Source organism: Fusarium tjaetaba (genome assembly GCF_013396195.1).
Source record: "Fusarium tjaetaba strain NRRL 66243 chromosome Unknown NRRL66243_c0000300, whole genome shotgun sequence".
Taxonomy (NCBI): domain Eukaryota; kingdom Fungi; phylum Ascomycota; class Sordariomycetes; order Hypocreales; family Nectriaceae; genus Fusarium; species Fusarium tjaetaba.
This window is the reverse complement of record NW_023501496.1, coordinates 62,870-84,838: the sequence shown is the minus strand read 5'-3', so window position 1 is coordinate 84,838 and position 21,969 is coordinate 62,870. Positions and strand designations below refer to the sequence as shown.

General features: G+C 49.9%; 7 protein-coding genes across 7 annotated transcripts; 3 read left to right on the top strand and 4 right to left on the bottom strand.

The window, feature by feature from the left end:
- Positions 1 to 3,659: 3,659 nt before the first annotated feature.
- Positions 3,660 to 5,543, top strand: FTJAE_11753 (transcription factor atf1+; the record flags this gene model as incomplete). The annotated part of the gene is made up of 3 exons (XM_037344729.1): positions 3,660 to 3,738; positions 3,993 to 5,178; positions 5,228 to 5,543. 3 exons carry the CDS (start codon positions 3,660 to 3,662, stop codon positions 5,541 to 5,543), a joined length of 1,581 nt encoding a protein of 526 aa, XP_037201199.1.
- Positions 5,544 to 6,868: 1,325 nt separating this feature from the next.
- Positions 6,869 to 8,544, top strand: FTJAE_11752 (kinetochore mis13; the record flags this gene model as incomplete). The annotated part of the gene is made up of 3 exons (XM_037344728.1): positions 6,869 to 7,835; positions 7,890 to 8,058; positions 8,109 to 8,544. 3 exons carry the CDS (start codon positions 6,869 to 6,871, stop codon positions 8,542 to 8,544), a joined length of 1,572 nt encoding a protein of 523 aa, XP_037201198.1.
- Positions 8,545 to 9,124: 580 nt separating this feature from the next.
- On the bottom strand, positions 9,125 to 9,839 carry FTJAE_11751 (EMI5; the record flags this gene model as incomplete). The annotated part of the gene is made up of 2 exons (XM_037344727.1): positions 9,125 to 9,570; positions 9,626 to 9,839. The coding sequence occupies 2 exons, from the start codon at positions 9,837 to 9,839 to the stop codon at positions 9,125 to 9,127; spliced, it is 660 nt and encodes a 219-aa protein (XP_037201197.1).
- Positions 9,840 to 10,238: 399 nt separating this feature from the next.
- Positions 10,239 to 11,767, bottom strand: FTJAE_11750 (tryptophanyl-tRNA synthetase; the record flags this gene model as incomplete). Its single annotated transcript, XM_037344726.1, has 4 exons — positions 10,239 to 10,649; positions 10,705 to 11,029; positions 11,081 to 11,578; positions 11,646 to 11,767. 4 exons carry the CDS (start codon positions 11,765 to 11,767, stop codon positions 10,239 to 10,241), a joined length of 1,356 nt encoding a protein of 451 aa, XP_037201196.1.
- A 1,076-nt stretch (positions 11,768 to 12,843) lies between these two features.
- FTJAE_11749 (endoplasmic reticulum vesicle 25) lies at positions 12,844 to 13,646 on the bottom strand (the record flags this gene model as incomplete). The annotated part of the gene is made up of 3 exons (XM_037344724.1): positions 12,844 to 13,166; positions 13,257 to 13,380; positions 13,437 to 13,646. 3 exons carry the CDS (start codon positions 13,644 to 13,646, stop codon positions 12,844 to 12,846), a joined length of 657 nt encoding a protein of 218 aa, XP_037201195.1.
- A 186-nt stretch (positions 13,647 to 13,832) lies between these two features.
- Positions 13,833 to 14,917, top strand: FTJAE_11748 (U1 small nuclear ribonucleoprotein C; the record flags this gene model as incomplete). The annotated part of the gene is made up of 6 exons (XM_037344723.1): positions 13,833 to 13,854; positions 13,904 to 14,043; positions 14,110 to 14,281; positions 14,334 to 14,477; positions 14,529 to 14,597; positions 14,649 to 14,917. 6 exons carry the CDS (start codon positions 13,833 to 13,835, stop codon positions 14,915 to 14,917), a joined length of 816 nt encoding a protein of 271 aa, XP_037201194.1.
- Positions 14,918 to 15,464: 547 nt separating this feature from the next.
- FTJAE_11747 (uncharacterized protein) lies at positions 15,465 to 18,518 on the bottom strand (the record flags this gene model as incomplete). Its single annotated transcript, XM_037344722.1, has 1 exon — positions 15,465 to 18,518. The coding sequence occupies one exon, from the start codon at positions 18,516 to 18,518 to the stop codon at positions 15,465 to 15,467; it is 3,054 nt and encodes a 1,017-aa protein (XP_037201193.1).
- Between the last annotated feature and the right edge of the window lie 3,451 nt (positions 18,519 to 21,969).

Genomic DNA, 21,969 nt, shown 5'->3' with positions numbered 1-21,969 from the left:
GAAGCTATTGATATGAGATGAAGACATTGGGAGTAGGCGAAGCAGGATGCTGTTGTGTCACTGAAATGGTTGGTAGTTACTTGGCTCGGCCGAGTCCACTTAAACGTCATGCTAGGACATGGGGCATCAAATTAGAGTTGTGGAAGCGGCTCTGCTGGGTACCCGGAGTATTCAACCTCAATATTTACCGGAAAATTGGTTAGAGCTACATATCCATTTTGACATACACAATGTCAATTACTGGCCAAGTTTCAAGTTTACTAAGTGATAGGGTTGTCTTGGTTACCTGTCTGCAAGTCACATTTGAGGGAACTCATACAGGCTGCGTTTTCGTCATAACTCAATACTTACAAGTCTATCCCTGGCCCTTGCATGGGCCGATGAATTGCATGAACGTGTGAGTGTACGAGTAATCCATCGTATATGGATAAATCAGTCTGTCTGTTCGTTACCTCTACAAGTATTGCAAGCCAGAAGAGAACGAGTAGCAACCACATGCTGTTCTCATCCATCGTTTCTTTGACCCCGGTAGGCGCATCGGCGCCAGTGCTAGCTTATGAAGTCGACTGGGGCTTTATTAGTGTTAGGGACCGTGGAAAAGCTTGGAAATGGATGTCGAGAAATGCAAGGTAGTACCCGGCGACCAGCCTTCAAAAAAATCCAGGTCTTAGAACAACCAATCTTGAACAGGATGGGAGGAAGTTCAACTGAAATAGGACAGTAACGGTAACGGAGGCTTACGAAGCATTCCTTATATGTTCAACATGGTGGTCTAACTGCGGACGAGTAGGGAACAGACTAACATATCTCCCGTTGTCAAATTAGACCGTGGAGAAGTCGGAAAAAGTAAGTGAGTGCTCTAGTTCGTCGACGCAGCTGATGTCCAGTGTGTGTTGTTTTGCCTCAAGAATCCGTTGACTTTGATGCGTGCGTAAATGCAACTAACAATGACAGGAACGAAGCCGTTGAGTACCTGATAACCCGAACATCTGAACTGTGACTGGCTGAAAGAGCTGACGTCATGGGCAAGTCATATGGCGCCTGAATCACCTACCTGACTGCTGTACGAGTTCCTGACACAGTGTTTTGTCCTCGAGCATGTCTGACTTCAAGGTGACACAGTGTATCTTTGTTCCCCTCCGTACGCCAGGTTTTGCATGATGGGATTTATTATCACGCCTGCTCTTGTCTTGTTAAAGCCTATCACCAGCCCAGTCTTCACTTACGCATGTAGCCCTCACAAAAATGCCGAAGCACTTCTTGTATCTCCCCGAAAACTTGAACGCCATCAGAGTTTGACGTGATGCGAGAATACCTCTAGACACAGACGACTTCACAGGACAACGCACACTTGTGCGCGAACACAATGCGATATTGCTTGTGAATGGCCAGAGGGGATTGAGGACCCAACCCAGTCCAGGGGGTCATGCCATTAGCGTGCAGCCTTGATTTCTAAAGTGGAACGTCGGCTGGTGAAAGCTTCAGTGTGTCAACCTGTATGTCCAGGTTCTTCATTGCTAATTCGCCCCTGGCGAAGAAAAGGGCTTTGCTTCCGGGCGGATGAAAGAGAATGGTCCTGTAAGCTGGGTGCTGATCGAGATAGACAATGACACGAACAAGAGCGCGTCTGATCAGAAGAGGCTCGCGACAACCAGTTCCTCGTCGCGAGTTAGGTGTGTAGTAGAGTTCAGGGGGTGTGTTGCAACCAGCGTCGATCCCTCAACGACGCCTCCGACTTATAAATCCATGAAAGTCGGGAGGGGTTCTGAAGTAACTTACTTGTATGTACTCAAAAAGTAGAAAGTTGCAGAAATGAGAGACTCGTGGGGTCAGTACCGGCCTAGAGCAAAGAGTCTGATACAGCAACGTGACTTTGGAACCTCGGTTTCCAGAATGAAAGACCAGACAAGGGGCGGGACTCGGGAGCGTGCCCCCAGACTGGAACACAGAGTTCCAAGAGCACGGAGCTTTTCAATCAGCAACATGGGGCTTCAAGCTTGGCTCTGATATCCAATCTCAGCTTAAATCTAATTGATCTAAAATATCAATCAAGATTGAGACAGTCAGTATTCGGGTTTAGTCAGGGAACTGAAAACGGATCCAGTCGCGAGATTTCCAAGATTGAGGGTGGTGAAGGAATTATTGTTGTTGTCAAGATGAGCTTGACGAGGCCACTCCTTGCGTCATCACAGAAAGATGCGCCAATTGGATTGGTTGATGTGGGAATGACGGTGATGCTCCGGTCTAAGTGCCCACTTGCTTTACTGGCTCCTGCTGGAAATGGGGTGTGGAGACAGAGAAAATGCTAGCACGTCTGGCATCCGCACAGTGTCAGTACTGGAGCCTGGTTATCTCATTTCATGATTTGGACCCGTTTTGAAACCTTGGAAAAAGTATGTAATCAATTACGACTTCCAACGTTAAGTCTAGGTATTTGAAAGATTGTTTTGCCGACATTTCCAAGCCATGAGGGGAAACAAAGACAATTTACCGGCAGAATACCATTATAACTTATGGCTTAACCACATGATGCGGAGAGAGCTCGGCGGCATTAAGCTGCAATCACCGATTCGTGGGATGATGCTCGGCCATCACGATCGATTTTCTTTCCTTTCATTCTGGGTTCCTTCTATGGCACTTCTGTTTACAGATTCAATGCTGCGTTTCTAATCAGTGAAACGTTGCCCCTTGTCCCCCCTGCAACTCAACCAAAATGATTCGCCCAAAACGCACTCGTCTGGTTGGTTCCCCGGACCTTTTTCTGGAGGGGAGGATCGAACGATGCAGTCAAATACAGTGCCTACAGTGTGAAGCAGAATGCCTAGGGTGTATCCAGTAGTATCCAGGTGCGAGGCCAGTGCCTGTCGGTTTTGTCAGCCGGCCTAGTGTCCCCTCAGTCAAGTCCTTTCCCTTCTTTTTTCGCCCCCCAGGCCTTCTTGAGTTTGCTTTCAGGAGCCCAGCCGCCGCCGTCTTTTTTTTTTTTGCGCCTTCTTTCCTCGCTGCCCACAACGTCATCTCTGACGTCTTTTCTCAATCTAATCCTTTCACAATCCTCGTCCAACGACGCAATCCCGCAAGCAAAGCAACGCCCGCTTTGTCGCTCCTCGAAACACGGCGCAAATCCATCGTATCCTTTTTTTTTGTGTGTGTTTTGCTTCGAGAGGCACGAGCCTCAACTCCACCACGAACGCCCTTCGCGTCTGTTTATCCTTATCCCCTTTCTTAACCAATATTTCGCTTAGTACATCGTCTGTCTCTGTCTACAGCAGAGACACGCGCGCGCCTCTTCACTCCTGCTTCTGTCTCGTTGACGCCGAGTGCCGAGTATAAGCAAATATCCCTTTCACATCTACGCTCGAGCTTTTAGGACGCATTCCCTTGGTTGAAGAGGTTTCAGAGCGTATGCTGTGCGCTGCCTGCGCTATTGACTTGTCGAAAAGCGGCCATCGCCCCTGGTCCAACTCTTAAAACCGTGCCCGTCCTATAGTAGAGTCTCAGACGGCTGCCGCGCTGCTATTCTGTTCTTCTTCGCCTCTGACCTCATTTGACTTTTTCGTCTTCCTCCATCTTTGCTGCTCTACTGCCACCCACCCCCACACTTCCAATCCAGCCAGCACTGTTCAACCTGCCAGCCCCAGATATAATACATCATCGTCATCATGGGGACTACAACTGAAGCCTCTGCTGGAGGTGAGTCGAAGTCCCCCAAGCAATCCAACAGCTCTCCTGCTCGGCCTGGTATGTTCTTCAATTTCCCCTCCTCTTGTTTATCACAACGTCGACTTTACACCTCCATGCCTTGTGCCTTACCCTATCCTGTTGCATGACGTATGCTTGTCATTGACATCGATCATCCCTCTCTATCCTCATCTCTGTCCACTTCCGTCATCGCTTTCCTTCTCCATCTCTTGTACTCCGTCATCGTCAAACCAAGGCCCCTTCACTCGCACTCGATTGACTGTAACGCTTGCTTACATCTTGCCTTGTCGCAGAAACTACGACCGAAACGAAGGCAGCCGATCCTCCCGTGAAATTAGAGGCTGCCAATGCCGAACAAGCCAAACCTCTTGCCCCTCCTCCTCGACCTGGTCAACAACAAGGCAACACCCCGGACTACTTCGCGGTTCAGGCCGGCGGATCTCTCAGTCTGGAGCCTAATCCATTCGAGCAGTCCTTCGGGGGCGCTCCAGAGACACCAGGGGGAACAAAGCTACCTTCAGTTGCTGCATTGACATCACCGTCCTCTCTTCTGCCTGGTAGCAACGCGACACCTTTCAATTGGGGAGGAGGCTCCTTACGTACCGGCCCTCTGAGTCCGGCAATGCTTTCTGGTCCGGCTAATGATTATTTTGGCGATACACATCATCTTCGTGGCGGATTTCCTACTCCCAACGAATCCTCCTTGAGGACGGGTTTGACACCAGGTGGCAGTGGTTCTATGTTCCCTGCTCCCAGCCCTAACTCCCAAGCACTCTTCGCTCAGCTTGCCAGCGGCGGAGCAACACCCAGCACACTCGATTTCCATCGCACTGCGATGAGTGCTGCGGCCAAACGTGACCAAAACGGCACTGCTCCACGTCCTCAAGCCCAGCAAACTTCCCAAGCACAGCAACCCCAACAGCCTTCTGTCACCTCCCAACCCCAAGAAATGCCCAACGGTGCTTCAACCAATAAGACCGAAGCGAAGCCTGCGTCCGGGCCCTTCGACCCTCACGATAACGACGCTGCCAACGGCCTTTTTATGCTAGCCCAGGGTCGAAACGGAGCTCAAAACGCGAACCAATTCGCAGTGACGTCGGGTGCACCTGGCCACGCTCATCCTGCCCCTGTCGCGCCTCAGAATATGAATACCTCACCTCAAATGTCCAGCGTTAACGGTGGCTCTATCGGCTCAGCTCGTGGTATGAGTGAAGGAAGCATGATGTCGGATGAGAGTGAACAGGCACGACCTAATACACGTGGCCGGGGCAAGAAGAATCCCCCAGCCACGAACGGTCGCAGGAAAGCGGATGAGCCTCCCTCTAAGGCTCCCGCTAATAAGAAGTCCAAGGCTAACAATTCCATGCCTATGGATATGGATATGTCTGATGACGAATCCAAGATGAAATATGAAGATGGTGGTTCCAAGTCCAAGATGACCGACGAGGAGAAACGCAAGAACTTTCTTGAACGTAACCGGTATGTCTATGATGGTATCGTTTATTATTTGTCGCTAATTTTTGTACAGTGTCGCTGCCCTTAAATGCCGCCAGAGAAAGAAACAATGGTTGGCCAACTTACAGACCAAGGTCGAAATGTTTAGCACTGAGAACGACGCCTTGACGGCGCAGATAACACAACTCAGAGAAGAAGTCGTCAATTTGAAGACGCTTCTTCTTGCCCACAAGGACTGCCCAGTTACTCAGCAGCAGGGAATACACGGTGCATTTTTGTCCCAGGTTGTTGAGCCTTTCAACCCTCAGATTAACCCTTATGGCATGGCAGCACCTATGCCAAACCAGCAAGTTATGGCTGGCCAGGGTGTCCAGCGGCGTTTCTCATAGAACGAGTTACAGCCCCAGTTAGGGCAGTCTGTCGAGGTAGAGCAACCTAACCACGCTTCTCCATCGAACCACATAATACAGGGACTTGACGACCCTTTCTTTCCTCAGTCATGACACCATTCGACCTCGCCGAGGTAATTATTTATTATATGCATATACAAGGTTTAGGTTTATTCCACCGGAGGCCCATCGGCTCACAACTTCATTTCACGTTTGAGCTGTACAACACTTGATCGGAGGCAACATAGCATCCAGACGGAGGCGATGTTTGAGACCAGGAGTTCGTCGAGCTTCACTTGGAGATCACTTGACGCTCTTATTTTGCGCGAGGAGGCCGCTCTATCTTGAGCGTTTCTTACTAGAGGCAGCGCCCGTTACAACTTTTAACTTGTACGTAAAGTATTTCCCAGCAAGGTACACGGAACGCGCAGTTCAAAAAGGTGTTTGGCCAGGTTGACCTTTTTGCCAACTTGGGTGGAGGGCGTTTTGGGGAATTCGGCTCCTGGAGATCAAATTCTTTGGTGTTTTGGTTTTGTGCTTTTATACGTAGCTGCAAGCAACACAAGCTGCGATTGAGATGAACGATAGTTGCAACATGAAACACGAAGAGTATATACTATGATGCCGTTTCACTTGTGAATTGATATGTTTGCTTTACACACAGGCAGTAGCATTACTTGAATGGTCGCTTCTTGAAGCCAATTGAGGCGTGAGACTAATATTGAAGATGCTATAAGTGGTGGTAAGGCCATTTTTTAGATGTATTCCCCCCCCCCGTCCAGATTTGGAAGATAGAGCCAGCTTGATAATTCATAGCCCCAAGCTGTTCGAGTTACTCAGTAGTAAAAGATAAATGCATTGACGTTATTTGAAATTGCTCCACTGGCTCTATTGTGAACCTCCTGGTGAGAGGATTTCGAGGTGGGGTCTGGTAGCAGTCCAATCGGGTCTAGCGTTGAACAACCAAATCACCTCTCATGTAAACAAGGCGATGCGCTTAAACAGTCACATCCACGTCGCGAACCACCCATCACCATCTATGAAGCCATAAACAGATCAAACCGTCACGAATTGCATTGCGATAGCACCTAAGCCTTCCCACACAGCGTTTTTTCAGTAGCCAGTACACGAGAATCGCGACGCGACGCGCCTCTTTGACCCTGCGCGACAGTTTAGCATCTCCATCAGTGCCGCACCCGCACCGACGAATCCCCAGCATCACGACCCCAGAATTTAAAAAAAAAAAAATCGCATCGTCGACGGTCCCGAATGCGCCACCCATGACGACTCTGGTGACGACTCGGCGGCCGCTTCAAGTAATGAGCATGAGCAACGAGCACGGGCGACGATCGAGCAAGCGTCTCGCTGGTAGGTTGATTGATGACGAAGGTGATGGCGCCCACAAGAGACGACCCGCTGACAGTCAAAATGCAGCGGCGGCGACAGATTATGAGCATGACGATGATTTCGCATTTGTTCGAAAATCGAAACGACCCAAGACGGATAAGTCAGATGAATCAAAACCAGAACCACAGCCAGAGCCAAAGGCGGAGCCTGTCAAGAAAAATGCCAAGGGACGACCTCCGAAGCAACGCGCTGCTAAGGCACCGACAACAAATGGAACTATTGCGGAGGAGGCGCCTGCAGAGAGCGAAATGAGCGCTACGACGAAACCTGCGACAAGAAAGAGTAGTAGACGAAAAGCGAGTGTTGACGCGTCAGAAGGGCGACAAACTAATGCCCCTAAAAGACCATCGACAAGGAGGAGCACGCGGAGGTCGGGGGATTCTCAGGATGAAGAAGTTCCTCAAGCAGCGTCAGCACAAGAACCCGATCCTGGGCCCCAACCAGAGGCAATGCCTGAACCGGCACCAGCTCCCCGTGTCAACGGAGCATCCAAGAAACGGGGGACCCGTGCAAAGTCTACTCGACCGCCCCCGGATTGGGACAGGTCACCGCAACGCGAACTACCTGCGCAGTCGGCCACGATCGCCCTGCCTATGAGCGACACACCCATTATTAACCGGAATAAAGAGATGCGAAAGAAGGGAGGCAGTTCCAACAGGCGGAGCAGCCTTGGTAATCGTGGAAGAAGGGCGAGCTCCTTAATCGAGAGTGGACAAACAGCAATACCTCATCGAGAGGTCAACCCGGCGGATTTCTATAAACACATTGAAGCCGAAGGCCTGACAGAACCTCGGCGTATGAAGCAGTTGTTAACATGGTGTGGCGAGCGCGCGCTGTCAGGGAAGCCTCCTCATGGCACACCGAATTCTAACGCCATTCTCGGTGGTGAGTACCATTCTGAGATAATTTATGTTATGCTTGAATACTGACTATCAATAGCTCGTGCCATTCAGGATCAGCTATTGAAAGACTTTGCGGCCAGATCCGAATTCTCGGACTGGTTTAGCCGAGAGGACGATGCCCCAAAAGCGCCTGTTGTGCTGAAACCCAATCCCAGAAACATGGAGTTGGACGAGAAATTGGCTCAGCTTGAAATCAACATTAAGAGGTATATCTATTTGGGCAACTGACCGGACTCTCGACTAACCTCGTTCACAGATTGCAAGATGAGAAGAGAGCGTGGCAAGCAATACGGAAACCTCAGCCGGAACAACCACCTCTTTTCCCTGAAGACGAGATCGGACCTATTGTTCTGCCCGATTTTGATCTCTTGGACTCAGAAGAAGGCAAAATCAGAGGCTTTCTTGCAGATGAGAAAGCATCGTTCGATGCTGTTAGGTTACAGACAGAATCAAGGTTGCGCACTATCCAGTCATCACTCGAGTTTCAGATTGACGAACTTGCCGATAACGTTCACAAGCTCGAGCAGCGGGTTGTAGTCGCGGGCAAAGAAGCGGACAAGGTTCTCAGTGTGAGCGCCCTCCGTCTTCGACAGCGCGAGGAACGAGAGAAGGCGAGTGTGGGAACAAGGGACATGCCGGTCATTGAAGTTTTGAGGAGTCTAGGGAACATTCTGCCTGAAGGAGGTGGGTGAAGGTGCAACACCTTGAATTTGGAATGAACGGCTTGATACCCTCTGTTTTTATTCATGAACCCCTTTTCTTCAGCCTACGATATTGATGACGAGACGAAACGAGACAAGAAAAGACAAGATTATGCGCCCCCTTCTTCATTCCCGTTTCTTTCTTGTCATGGCCCTCAGGTAATTGTTGCGCCGCTTTTTATTCCCATTTGGTGGTTTCATTCTTTTTTGCATTCGTTCTAGGGCTGAGGTCATGAGGCGATATCCCACGGAGTTGGCGAACCTGGTTGGAGGCATGAGGAGTTTGGAAGGAGTGGCTATACTTGCTTCATTAGTTGCGAGTATGCAGATGAGATGCCACGCGTACGTGGCTCAGCGGATTGAAAATTCACTAGAATTCGCACATTCATTTCGTTCCCTGCTTGTATTCAGTGCTTCTCCAAGCGACATGGAGGTCCTATCTTGAGATTTAAAAATCTGGACCCCATGGACATGATAATACATGATGCTAGACGTATAGTACAATGACTTTGCGTGATATTCTTTGAAATACAGTTCTCGGCAACTTCTTCCTGAATGTCCCATTTAAATTCTAGTTCTTGACCTCAGGGGGCTCAAGAGGAGGCATGAAACCCATACCACCACCCTCGCCACCGTCAACACTCCGGCTTCTCACATGGGCCCTCAACTTGTCAAGGATTTCACTGTCCTTCCAGCGCGCAGGCACGGGCCTGTAGGCGGGCTTGAAATTGCCCACGGTCTGCGCCCATTCGCCCGAAGGGGGATGCCGGGTAATCTGATCGCTTTCAGGCTTTGCGTCAATGTCAATGTCAGCGGTAGATGGTGACTGGGCGGACGAAGGATTCGTCGTGGACAATTGCTCCTTTTGCGTCGCCCAATAGTAAATATCCCAGTCGTTCTCGTCGAGGAGTAAGTCGTACTGATCGAGAAGTTCTGGGGACAACGTGGGCAGATGGGCGGCTGCGAAAGTGGATAGCAGAAGATCAGACTCCAAGGTACCTCGTTTTCGCGACTGGTCTATTGAGTGGAATCAGCAGTAGTCCTTTTGATCAATTGACTGTTGAAAACGTACAGACAAGGCGAGCCCGCTTGGTAGCGTCATCCTCACCCACCCTGCGTAGAGGTTCGACTCTGAACTTGGCACCCTGAAGCTCACCCACCTTGAGCTCCGAGGATGAGAGATTATCGGATCGCCGTGAGACTGTTGTGGTGAGTAGTCTAACGGGCACGGAGACAATGCGGCGTAGGGCGGCCGGGCGCATGGTGCGCGAAATGAGGGAGGCCATGGCGGGTTTTTCCAAGAGAGTTTTGTCAGGCGACGGAAATATAGCAGGGTGATGCTGTTGTCTTATGAAGTCGGCAAAGGACTATAAATCGGGAGAGTAGTGGCAAATAAGAAGCGCTTGTCTGTCGTTGACGTCGAGGTTCCGAGACTCTAAGAGCCGCGGCCGAATGATAATTTCTAACCCGGAGCGGGTGGGTCCGCGGGAAACATGTCATGAACAGGGTTCGGTAGTTGACTTACACAGGGAATGCATTCATGAAGAAATGACTAACAAGAGTTTTCACAGCAAAGAGGAGGCCTTAATACATATACACAGAGATAAACGTAACTCCATTTTATCCTTGACAATGCTAGCTTTGTTTCTTCTACAACGGACAATCACCTGCTATTGGCATAATGTCTAGGCCGACTTCTCTGCAGTACGGTCAGGCAACTCGGCCTTCTTCTCGTCGTTCTCTTTCTTCTTTTCTCCCTTTGGTTTCGACTCTTTAGGCTTTGGGTTTGGGTTTCCAGCCCACTGGAGCTTTCGAGGCTTCATGTACGACCTGAGGACCTCGTCGGTGACGGCTTTCCTTCGGTCTTGGAAGGTCTCTACAACAGACTGCAGAGCTTCAATTGCCATCTTCTTCAACTCTCCAGTGAGAAGAGTGCCGCTCTTGTAGTCGTCGTAGATCTTTTGTAGCTTCTCGTCGTCATCCTCGAAATAAGTGAGGTAGATGTAGGCCACATCTACGTCGGGGTTTCCTCCCTTCTCACGATGCTCTTCGAGCGTCTCGCGGCCACCACTGAAGGCAAACTTGTTGATCTTGTTCTATAGTAAATTAAATTTAGCTTCTGCACCTCAATTGTATGGCATGGGGCCTTACCTTGATCTGCTTCGCTGTGTCAGTCATAAAAATGGCTGAGTTGGGGTTTGAGGATGACATCTTGCCACCGGCACCCTGCAGTGCGGTGAGGAACTTGGAATGGATCAAAGCGGGCTTTGGCGACGGGTTCTTCATCCTGTGGGCGTTGTCGCGGATGAGCCTGAAATAGGGGTCCTGGTCAATACCCATGGGGATGAGGCACTGGATCTTGCCCAGTGCCTTGGTGCGATCGGGAGAAGGGTCATCAGACCAGATCTCGGGGTATGATGTAGCGAAAGCAGCGCTGCATTGCACTGCTGGGAAGAAGATCTTTCCGATGTTGGCGCTGTATTCAGTTAGTGTTGTGGTAAGTAGATATGTGGACGATTTGACGCACCTCCCGTCGAAGCCAAAGGCTCCACGGACCTGGTTGAAAGTTACCAGCTTGGAAAACTCGTAGGCGTTCATGAGGAAATGATGGCCCAGGTACTCGAGATCACTATAGATGAAGGTCTTCTTTTCATCAAAGCCAAGGGCAATGATATCTTTGGCGTTTTCCAGAGCGTATTTGTGGGTGTCCTCGAATGACAGGCTATCCTTGAATAAAGCCTTCTCGTCATCCGTCAACATGAAAACCAATGGCACGTCAAAGACATCCTGCAACCACTTTGTGAACTCGAGAGGAATCGTGTGGCCAAGGTGAAGACTGCCAGTGCTAGGTCCCCGGCCAGTGTAGAGGAAGAAGGGCTCGCCATGCTCGTACTTTGTAAGGATCTTGTCGAAGTCGCGGTGGCTGAAAAAGAGGCCGCGTCGTAACCAGCGATGAGGCTTCTTGCCAGTCACCTGTTCGAATCGTTCGAGGAGCGCTTGGTCAATCTTTGAGGTATTCCACTTCCTATTTTCAAAGTGTTAGTCACATCTTGGGAACCTAGGTAGTCAAGTCTAAGAGGGGTAGCACATACGAGCAGATGGCATCGTAGTCGATGGCAGCAACTTCACCATTCTCACCCTGAGCTCCCTCGACTGACCAAGGATTGATATCCTGGTCCTGAACGGCGGTTTTGGGAGGGTTGAGGTCCGCCATGTTGTGCAGTTTACCTCAGTAGTTTCGAGTTGGTCTCGTTTCTTTGTCAAGTTGATCGGAGGCACCGCGGGGTCTTGCAATTAACAATGACAGGAGTGGGTTTGGAGGGGCACCATCCTCAGATGTGGGATAAATGACAGCGCACCAATCAGAATGATGCCCCAGACATGCTATGTATCTCGTACATGTCGCAAACTCGATTCCTTCCCAAGATGGCTACCTAGGTATCTAAAGTAGGAAAGGTATCTCGGTAGGTACCTCACCTAGATATGTGAAGATGAGAGGCTTTAGTCGTCTATCACAGTCACTCAAGGAAGTACAGCTATCTTAGGTATATATGTGACTAAAAAGGATCGGTTGATTTTTAATGGTCTTTCTATCTAGGTATTTAAACAAAAGTATAAGTTAGGCAACTTCGAAAAATATATATCCATACATCTTCAGAGCTTAAAGGAGTTTAAACAGATATGTCTCCTATAGCCGGCAAAGCTTTATTATGGTAGGTTGGATCATTTAGTTGGCTATCACAATTGCACCTTGAAAGTAACTGCACGGATGCCAGCTGGAAAGTCCCGGTGAAAAAAGCATAGAATTAATGGCGTAAACGCCGAGGTGATGCATTCATTACAGGCTCAGTTTTCATGGTGCCTAAGCTTGGTACTGTGTTGCTTAAGTACTGTCTTATCATGATACCAATAGTGTTTACTCAACTGAACAGACCTCACAACATTGAATCAATGAGTCGCTTGCAGTTCTGTTGGCTCAATGCCTCATGTACGTACGTAAAATTATTGCTCTTTCCATGACTTTTGTTACACATGACTCTTCAAAACACAGAGACCCCAAATTGCCAAGGCCCAACCCTTGCCTAGGCTTCCCAGTCCTAATCCTGCATGCTACGGATTCCAACAAGAGCATGCCTGGAAACCACTAACATTCGAAATCAAGACCGAGGGACATGATCATATAGGTAGCTCCAACGCCCTAAACAGGTCTTCAGGGCCGGAATGGCCGACTGCTCGAGGCTCGAAGAAGGCTCCCGACCCAATATATGGCACGCATACAAAACCAGTCTCTTAAATAAGATGCTTTGATCGGAAGTAGGCACGGAGATACATGATCTGCCAGGCCCAGAGACCAATAAGCAACCAAGTGGTGGCGATGCCGAACCACTTAACACGGTTGTTGGTGCTCTCGTTGGTGTCTCGAAGCTTTTGCTCTCGTGCGCGGAGGTATTCCATCTCGGTGACAAGCTCGCCAGTGATTTCCTCGATGCGGCGGAGCTCAGCCTCAACAGGCTTGAGCTTCTCGGTGGCCTGGATAGCAGACCAGTCCTTGGCGTCGGCGCCGATGTCGATATCGAGCTCAACATGGCGGGTAGGGTTGTTGATTCGCTGGGCTGAAGAATTGTCAGCATGTTAAACAATAGAATAGAGCAGAGCATGCAATGAAACCACCAAACATGCTACGATCAGGGACCATCACATACAACCAGTAACAATATTTTCGAAACAAACATCAAAGGCAGCGTCAGCATGTGATGTAAAGACGGTCCTGGATTCCCCGACAACGTCTCTGGGTCGGCCGTACTCGTTGCCAACGGCATCTCGAATCTGTAAAGCTATGTCAGTTTTGCCTTGTCACTTGCATGCATCTATGCGCAACGTACGTAGAGGTTCACCACCATGCCGTCGCCCTTGTAGCCATCGACAGTCGCTGTCACCACGACAAGTGTGTCTTTTCCGACAAAGTTGCGCACACAGCGTTCCCTCTTTGAGCTCTCTGCTTGTGCGATCAGGTCGAACTTCAGAGCGCTGGCAGCGCTAACAAGCAGCAGAACGCTGCAGATATACTGCACCAATCTCTGTTGGAGAGCCATTGCCGTGGTCAAACACTTGGTAGTAGAAGTTGGTCTCCCTTCCCAACAATCGTATTCTATCGGATCGTGGATGGCAAGTCGGAGTGGAAAGGCTACGTAAAGTAGTTCTTGAAGACAGACAAGGGGCTTGCACCTGAACTTGGGTCTAGTTAAACTGAAAGGTGTCCCAGTTGAGCTGTGGCCCACATGCGGGAGACGCCCCCCCTAGGTAAGTTTAACTTGCGACCAATGATATGAATTTGGCACCTGCCTTGTAGCTTCCATCACGTGTGGGTCCAGCCTCGTCAACTTCAGTCCGTTTTCGCGCCTGAACATCACAGTCTCAACACACAAACCATCACTACCACCGGCTGATTACCTCAACAAGAGCGATCGCACAGGTTTCCAAGATGCCCAAGTGTAAGCCTACCCTCTCACCAACTTCACGCCTCCAAGAGGAAACACTCGCTAACTTATATTACAGTCTTCTGTACGCCCCGTCCCTCGTGCGCCCGAATCAACAAAGGCCCCTCCAACTGACAACTTGCTCCCAGGCGATTATTGCGATGTCTACCTCACGCACGATTCCATGAGCGTGCGCAAGGCTCACAACAGTGGTCGAAACCATTTGCGAAACGTGGTTGACTATTACCAACGTGTGTCCAGCCTGGAGGTCATGTTATAGTACGAAACTGACGTCCTTCGCAGAAATCGGCCACGAGAAGGCTCAATCCGTCATCGACTCCATCACCTCTTCTTATGCTGCTGAAGGCCAAGCACACGCAAATCCTATGCTTCCTCAAAATCAACCTGGACACGGCTTTCCGCCACCTCCCTTCGCGTTCCCAGGTGGTAAGAATGCAGATACCATGATGATTAGGCAGAGTACTTACACATGAATAGGTATCCCTCCTCCGCCTTTCCCGGGGATGCCAGGTGCGCCTCCTGGACAATTCCCTCAAGGACTACCTCGTAAGCACACCTTTTACCCTCAAAGACGAAGCCATTTCTGACAGAATCCAGCCCCTCCTGGCGGTGGTCGAGGCATGCCCCCAATGCCCCCATTCCCCGGGCCCAATGGCATGCCTGTCCCTCCTAACGGTCTTCCATTTCCTCCCCCTCCAGGCGGCTTCCCGTTCCCTCCTCCGGGCGCCCCAGGAGGACCTGGTGCTGCCGGTGGTGCCCCTCCTCCTTTTCCTGGCATGCCTGGCATGCCTCCGCCCGGCCAAGGATTTCCACCACACGGATTCGCTCCTCCCGGAGCCGGAGCTTCCGGACATGAGAAGCGATGAGTGACATTCCTATGGCAAGGATGAAGTTTGGGCTGATTACAGCCATAGCATCATTGGCGAATTGGGCGTTAGACAAGAACTGGGAAAATGGAAAGTATTCCCAGTTGGAGATACTGCGAAGTATATGTTTTCTTTAATATGATGTGGGCTCCCGAGCACGGGATGAGCAAAGGGCGTCTATCAATTTCGATTTTTTGGATGGCTACAGGAATACATGGTCCCGTTACTGCCGCATTAGTCAGGCAAATATTGTGTGTATATTCATGTGCGTGCGTGTGTACTGGTAATTATCATACATGAGAGTTACTCTCTTCAATGTCAAAGTATCCTCCAACTAGTTCCCATATAGAATCTCTTTCAAAAACAAATCCCAGATAGCAAATCATAAGCAATATCATTTTCATAACCCTCCATCATTCATGTCGTAAAGCGTGAATCATCAGTCATGAGCCTTTTGTCTTATATCTCCTGCAACGAGCAGTGGAAATCGTTTACCTCCCCTGGTACACCAATAATGCCAGCTGCACCAGTAAACCCAATCAGTTACTCAGCGTGATGAGGTCCTATCGAAAGGCTTGTAATGATCGCGAGCTGCGCTCGACCTGATGACTTCTCCAACCCCATCACGAACTTCCTTTGGCCCGCTTATCTTCTTGCGAAGCTCTTGTGATCGCTTCTCACGCCGCCTCTCGCTGAATTTGCGCGGGAGGTTCTGCAACTCCTCTAACTTGCTTCCCAGGGAAAGCCTTCTCTTTTCTTTATTAGCACGCCTGTGGATGTTATTGGCTCGCCAGAATGATCTCTTAACTTCGCCATCCGCCGAATGTGGCCTGTCATCATCGTTATAGTTTCGTCGTAGAGATTCAAGACTAGACCGATGTCTCATGACTCTGAGGTTACCACTTGGAGTTCGCCCAATAGTGCGACGCTCAGTAGTGGGCCAATCATAGCTGGTGTAGTAGGAACCGTCACGAGGCGGGAGGACGGCAAATGTGCGCTTCATCCTGGAACTGAAGCTTCTCTGAGGTCCCTTCGGTCGGTTGTCTACCGGAGGATATTGGTAGGTCTGATCACCGAGTTCATCCGGCCAGTGCAGATCACAGTCATCGTCACAGTATCCATCGCACTCGTCTGAGTCCTCACTAGACCATTGGGGGCGCCAAAAAGGGTGCAATTTGTTTTCTTCCACGGGGCTGTCGTCGGAGCCAAGATGCGCTGGTTCACGTTCCATAGTGGGCATCCCTCTGATCCTTCCAGTGCGCGAAAGGGACAGAGTGCGCGACAAGAAGCTCGAAGGTCTTCGGGTTGACGGTGTATAATCAACCGAGTGGCGTCGTGTACGATTGAAAGCACGGCGTACCACAGAAGGACGACGAGGTGGTTTTTCGTTCATTGACTCAAAGTAGTTGCCCATCTGTACCATTTTCTCATGAGCTGGAGTCGTTCCTGATGGGGTGGCAGGAATGAAGTTGATGACTGGTGGGTGGTTAGGTGGCTCGGGAGGCGCTCGCGGATTTCGGAGAGGAGAGTCGACATCGTCAAGAGAAAACTTTGGCTGAGGAGGTGTGGTTGGAATGTCCTCCGAGGAATCTGTCGGCATTGGCACATCCAGATCTCCCTCCGTCTCCGATTGAGTCTCATCTGGCGACTCAGAGGGTTTTGTCGAATGATCTATCATCAATAGGGACGAGTTCTGGTGTGGGTACATCTGCACTGCGAGCGCTTCTGATACCACAGGATTGGTCCCATTTGTGTCGACCGAAGCCAACGAAAACGGAGTGTTTTGTGAGCCATATCCCTTTGTGTTCAAGAAGTCGTCATGGCGATCGGAACCTGACCGACGGTGGCTTTCTGAGGCATTGGAAAACGTTCGTGCCCCTGGCGTGTCTTCTGAGAAGCGAAGGTCGGGCACCCTGGGTGTTTCCTTCTTCTTGTTGAGATATTCCTGCAAGGCGTTATGAAGCTTCATACTCTCAGTTGTCAGGGAACTGGCTCTTGAACCGTTACGGCTAGTAGGAGCGGATAGAGAGGACGAGCGAGCAGGCACCATAGGTGGGTAGTCCATAGTTCTCTCATCAGAGCTTTCGGACATGGAATAAGATCGACCTCTCAATTGACGCCGCACAATGGGAGGCTCATCTTTCATTGATTTGTCGTTCAGCGTAGGGCTGGCGCTGGTGGTACGGCTCGACTTTCGGCTAGAGTGCGACCTCAGTGAGGGCTCTCTAGACTTGGTTTTGTGTGATGATAGCCGACTAGGAACAACCACCACAGGTATGCCCCCTGCTTTCCAGACTTCCCGTCGAGCCCTGCCGCTAGAGATAGAATTATGTGTCGCGTTCGAGTATTGACTTTCTGACTTTGGAGCAGTTGAACGGTTTCGACCGCATGAATCAGCATACGATCTGTCCGACTTCAGAGAGACTGCGGTTGAGGTGGAGGAATCATTGGTCGAGTCTCTCAGAATGGTCTGTTTTCGCACATGACGCAGTGTCCTCTGCCTCTTGGGGACTGTGTCCAAAAGATAAGCCTCCACAACAGTCGAGGTAGTGGATTTAGTAGAGATGGCCGACATCCTACGTGGGTCAGAAGTCGCGATTGTTGTCGATGTCGCCGAGGGGGGAATATCACGGTTCGAGGTGCCTCGCGGAAGTGTCTCCGTCAGTGTCTCTGTCGTTGGGTACAAAGGCATGCCTCGCACAGCTTTGGCTGCTTGTGTCGGTATGACTGTGTTGGGCTCCACGACTCTCGCCCTGTTTGGGCTTAAACGAGGCATAATAAGTGCTTCAGGTCGCTTCTTCACAGTCACCAGTCTTTGCAAATTGTGATCCCATTCCTGCTCTACCTCACTGACAGAGCCCCAGTCGCTGTCGTTATGAGCCCAATCCCCTGCTGGTGACCTGGACGTACTGCTCCCTTCCGAGTGAGGTGCCAGGTTGCCCAAAGCCAGTCCAAGGTTTCCAGGCCTGTCAATACGAGAATTTGGGTCAAAGATCTTGCGTACAGTTGGTCGTGAGTTCTGATTGACAACAGGCTTGTCTTCATCTTCGGATGATAAAGGCTCTTCTCGCGCAGTTGTGAAGGAACCAGATTGGGATTCACCAGCTGTAGTACTTGAACCAGCACGGTCACTAGCAATAGGCCGTAGTAATTGCGGGCGACTTGTGGAATGAGGCGGCGTCACATCGGGCGTAGGCGGGCTCTTCTGATTAGGAGGCGTGGTGGGTGGACGCAGATGTGATGGCTGGGGAGTTCGTAAAGCGATATCGGTCGCAGCTGGACTATTTGTCTTGCCAGAAGAGTTCTCCGAGGGCTGGCGCGAATGTCTCGGTGGGGTTGGTGGTAGATCTGGACCACTACTTATCCTTCGCGACTGATGTTTGAGAGTTCGTGGGCTCGATGGATGCTTTCCATTGCCGGAAACAGAAGAATTGGTAGCCAGGTCATATCTGATTGAAGGGCTAGAAACTCGAATCGGTAATTCGGAGGTCCTTTCAGATCGAGGTCGTGGAAGAATCTTGTGCTTTTTGAATTGTAATTGACTGGTTGGGCTGGTCTCATGTTGTGTTTGGAGCGGATGATCAGCGGGAGGTGCCATCATGACTGGCGATGGAATAGAGTGTGCTGATAGCATGTCTTTTATTAGATAAAAGGTTTCTAGAACTTTTACTTCGCGGCAACGATGTTGGAACGGTTTGGTGTTGGCATGCTGGCTGCCATCGGACAGGAAGCAGGGTTTTGGAACAGTTGCGGAACACAACAGGAACAGGTCAGACGGTAGTCCGAGACATGCAAGTAGGGAGGCGACGCGCTTGAAGAACGACGGGTCTTAAGCAGAGCCAGAGTTGGGAGCAGCTTCAAACGCGAACTAGCACCCGAACATAATCGCAAACGTGGCTTACAGAGTTGCGTTGAGTGTCGAGCGCGACAGTCGAGTGCGCATACTGGGACGAGATGGGCGCCGTAAGAATTTCTCGAGTTAGAATCACGTCAAAGTCGGCACATAAGATGATGGATGATCTTAGCTTCCAGTCACTACTGACGGAGATCAGAGGAAGAATGCCAAAGATGGAACAGGGACGAGAAAATGAGGTGAGGTGAGATAACGAGAGAATTGACGAGGCGCTGGTTGAGGAACAGGAGCACCGAGAGCCTGGAGGAGGACCTTGCCCACTACCTAACCTAGATGACGGGAGAGTGGAGAAACCCAGCCATAGAAGCCCAGAAGAAGCAAGTCCCGTGTGGTAGCCTGTCAAGGATTGAGAAGAAGGGAGGGGGGGCAGCTGCGGGACACGCTAACGGGCCAGTTTCTAGCAGCCCTCAGTGGTCTCGAAGACACATTCAGTGGCCCCAGTGATGCATTTCACGGCGTGCAGTGGCCCAGCGGCCCGGGCCAACAGGCGCGCTTCCTTCCCTCCCTCCTCTCCACTCCACTCCACATTCAATGAGGTCGAGTCACCCAGTGCAGGAAGGAGCGAGTCGTCGAGTCCTTCCATTCTCAGTGAGGATTGGCGGTTCTGGTTTCTGACGCTGGACCACTGACGCAACCACAAGATGCCCCTGGGGACCATTTGAGGAGCCATTGGATTGATCCAATTCGTTTCCTGAGTGTTAGCTAAATCTGGGACCTCTATTTCGAGTTGAGGTCTCTTGGCTTACTGGTTCGTGCGCAGGGGAATTCAATGCAATAATGGAGGCTGTACTGTCCACATTATCGTAGCGCAAATGCCGAGTCTTACGAGGGGTCAACTGAATAAGCGGATAGGATCTTGCTAGAGCGTCTGGATTTTCAAGGGCGCTTCCACATACGCAAGGGATGGTATTGAGTTCTTTGTCTATAGCTCGGCAAAGCTGGCTGGCTGGATTGTGCCGTTATGAACGTTCTATTGGACAGAGTCAGGCGTCTCAGTCAAAGCCTAGAACTTGAGGCGTTTCCTCACACTGTGAGACAGTGCGACGAGTTGAAAGTTGAATGGATGAAATTATGGTATACATAGTATGCGGCCTCATAACTCAGAGGCACCTTTGGGGCCAAAAAGAACGATAGGACGCATCGTGGGACTGAACCTAACAGTATTAATAATAGAGCACTCGAAATAACCTCATTGGCTTGTGATACGGAGGAGACCTTGAAGGAACAGTATCCTTTTGTGGTAAAACGAGCAGTTCATACATTGAATACTACATATTCCTTGAGGGCCGATGTTTGTCATTAGTTGGAAGACGTACAGTCAGTGGTATTCACACGCCTTTCCTTGATTGCCGAATAACGAAAAAATGCAAGGATCATAGCTTGATCAAGAGTGCTGGAAGAATGGCAGAGTGCCCCGCCTGCCTGCTCATATCGTTTGTGTGGTGGAATAAGTACCTAGCCCCAATTAAGGGTGTCCAGATCGATTGATGGCTGGCTGAATGTCTCTTTGACATACAAGTCTTGATTTGGGACTCATCAATGGCGATCCAATGCGATTGGATATCCTCACGTCGGTTGCCCTAGCATTCTTGTCTTTGTCCTCTATATTCCTTTCAACGGACCATGCCGACTAAATCGCAATTCTGGAAGTCAACTTAAGTGCTTCGCATGACACCAGCACCGAGTTTTTCATGCTTTCGGGGACAAATTCGCCGTGCTGAAGCGCAACCCTGCCAAGTTTGTGACAGAGCCACAATGGATGAATGACAACCCAGCTTGAGTTTCTGCACGACAGCATAAGTGTTGCCTTGACCAGCCATTCAGGATCGAAAGCACCTCTCCCACCCCATTCACTCACCTGCCTTTGCATGTCTCAATAATCGAATCAGGATCATTTGCTACAAGTCGTGCAACCAGAGCGATTACCAGCCTTTTTTTTTTTTTCTTCTTCTTCTTCTTTGTTCAGTCTTGCGTCTTATCATGGGCCACTAAGATATCTAGGCCGGTAATTCGGCTTACTGCTTCCATCCATCGACTCTTGCTTGGGTAGATTGTCAAATGTCTGAGCCTGCACTTGATTTTACACGTGAACTTCAACGAATAACTGATTCTCAGTCAACTCGCCGTGACCGAGTTACCATTTTATTGACAGGGCCCAGACATGCTCGATGCACCCCTTAGGAGAGCAGGCTCTAACAAACAGTCTCGACAGGTTTCAATACGTTGGCCTCACACGTCTCAGATCCAGCCCTGCAAGTGGACGTCGGCGTAGCTGATTCATGAGCGCATGCCAATGGTTTTGACGATATGATATCACAAGGACTCTCTGTGCCTGACTAGTTCCTGCCCCTGCGTCTTGCAAGCGGTGTTTGTTGATCAAAGCCCCTATAGCCTCGGATGAATGACGACTATGAGAGGCGGTTACCCTGGAACATATAAGAGCGATATTACCACAGACATACGAAGCTTTGTTCTTGATACATTATTAAGAACATAACGTCACGATAGGATGAGACGCTACAGTAGCGTGTGTGTGTGTGGTGGGGATTCAGAATATACCCAAAACCAGTCCTCATGATATTATAAAGTCGTCGTTTCGCGCCTGTGAATACATTACTGCCCAGGTACTATGTAGAGAGCGAAGATAATGCATCACGGCAACCAATAAACCCCAGGTACTGGAAGGATATTACTGAAGAGTCATATATGCCTATGAATAGGTAGTCAGTACATGAAACCTACAGCCTTGCTGAAAGACATAAGTGATCATAGCTGTTCCCATAGGTCGAACAACGTAATAACACCAAACCTTGATATATAAGGTGTCAAAATAAATCTAGCCAAGAGCACCCTAAGATCAGGCTAAATTTACCTAATATTTTCATCGCTTAGTGTCAAGGTCCCGAGTTCTCTTCCTCCCCTAGGATGGATATACCTTCTCAAGCTATCCATAATAATTATGAATATTCTACGGGTAGCAGTGCATTGTTTATCATTTCGGTAATGAGCAGACTACCCTGCAGCCATTCCCAGATCCTCGCATTTCCTTGAAAGCTTGCGAAGGTCTCAACATACTAACATAACGTGTATAGGTACTTAGCACCACGACGTAGTAGGCGAGACATCCGACAACCTGTAA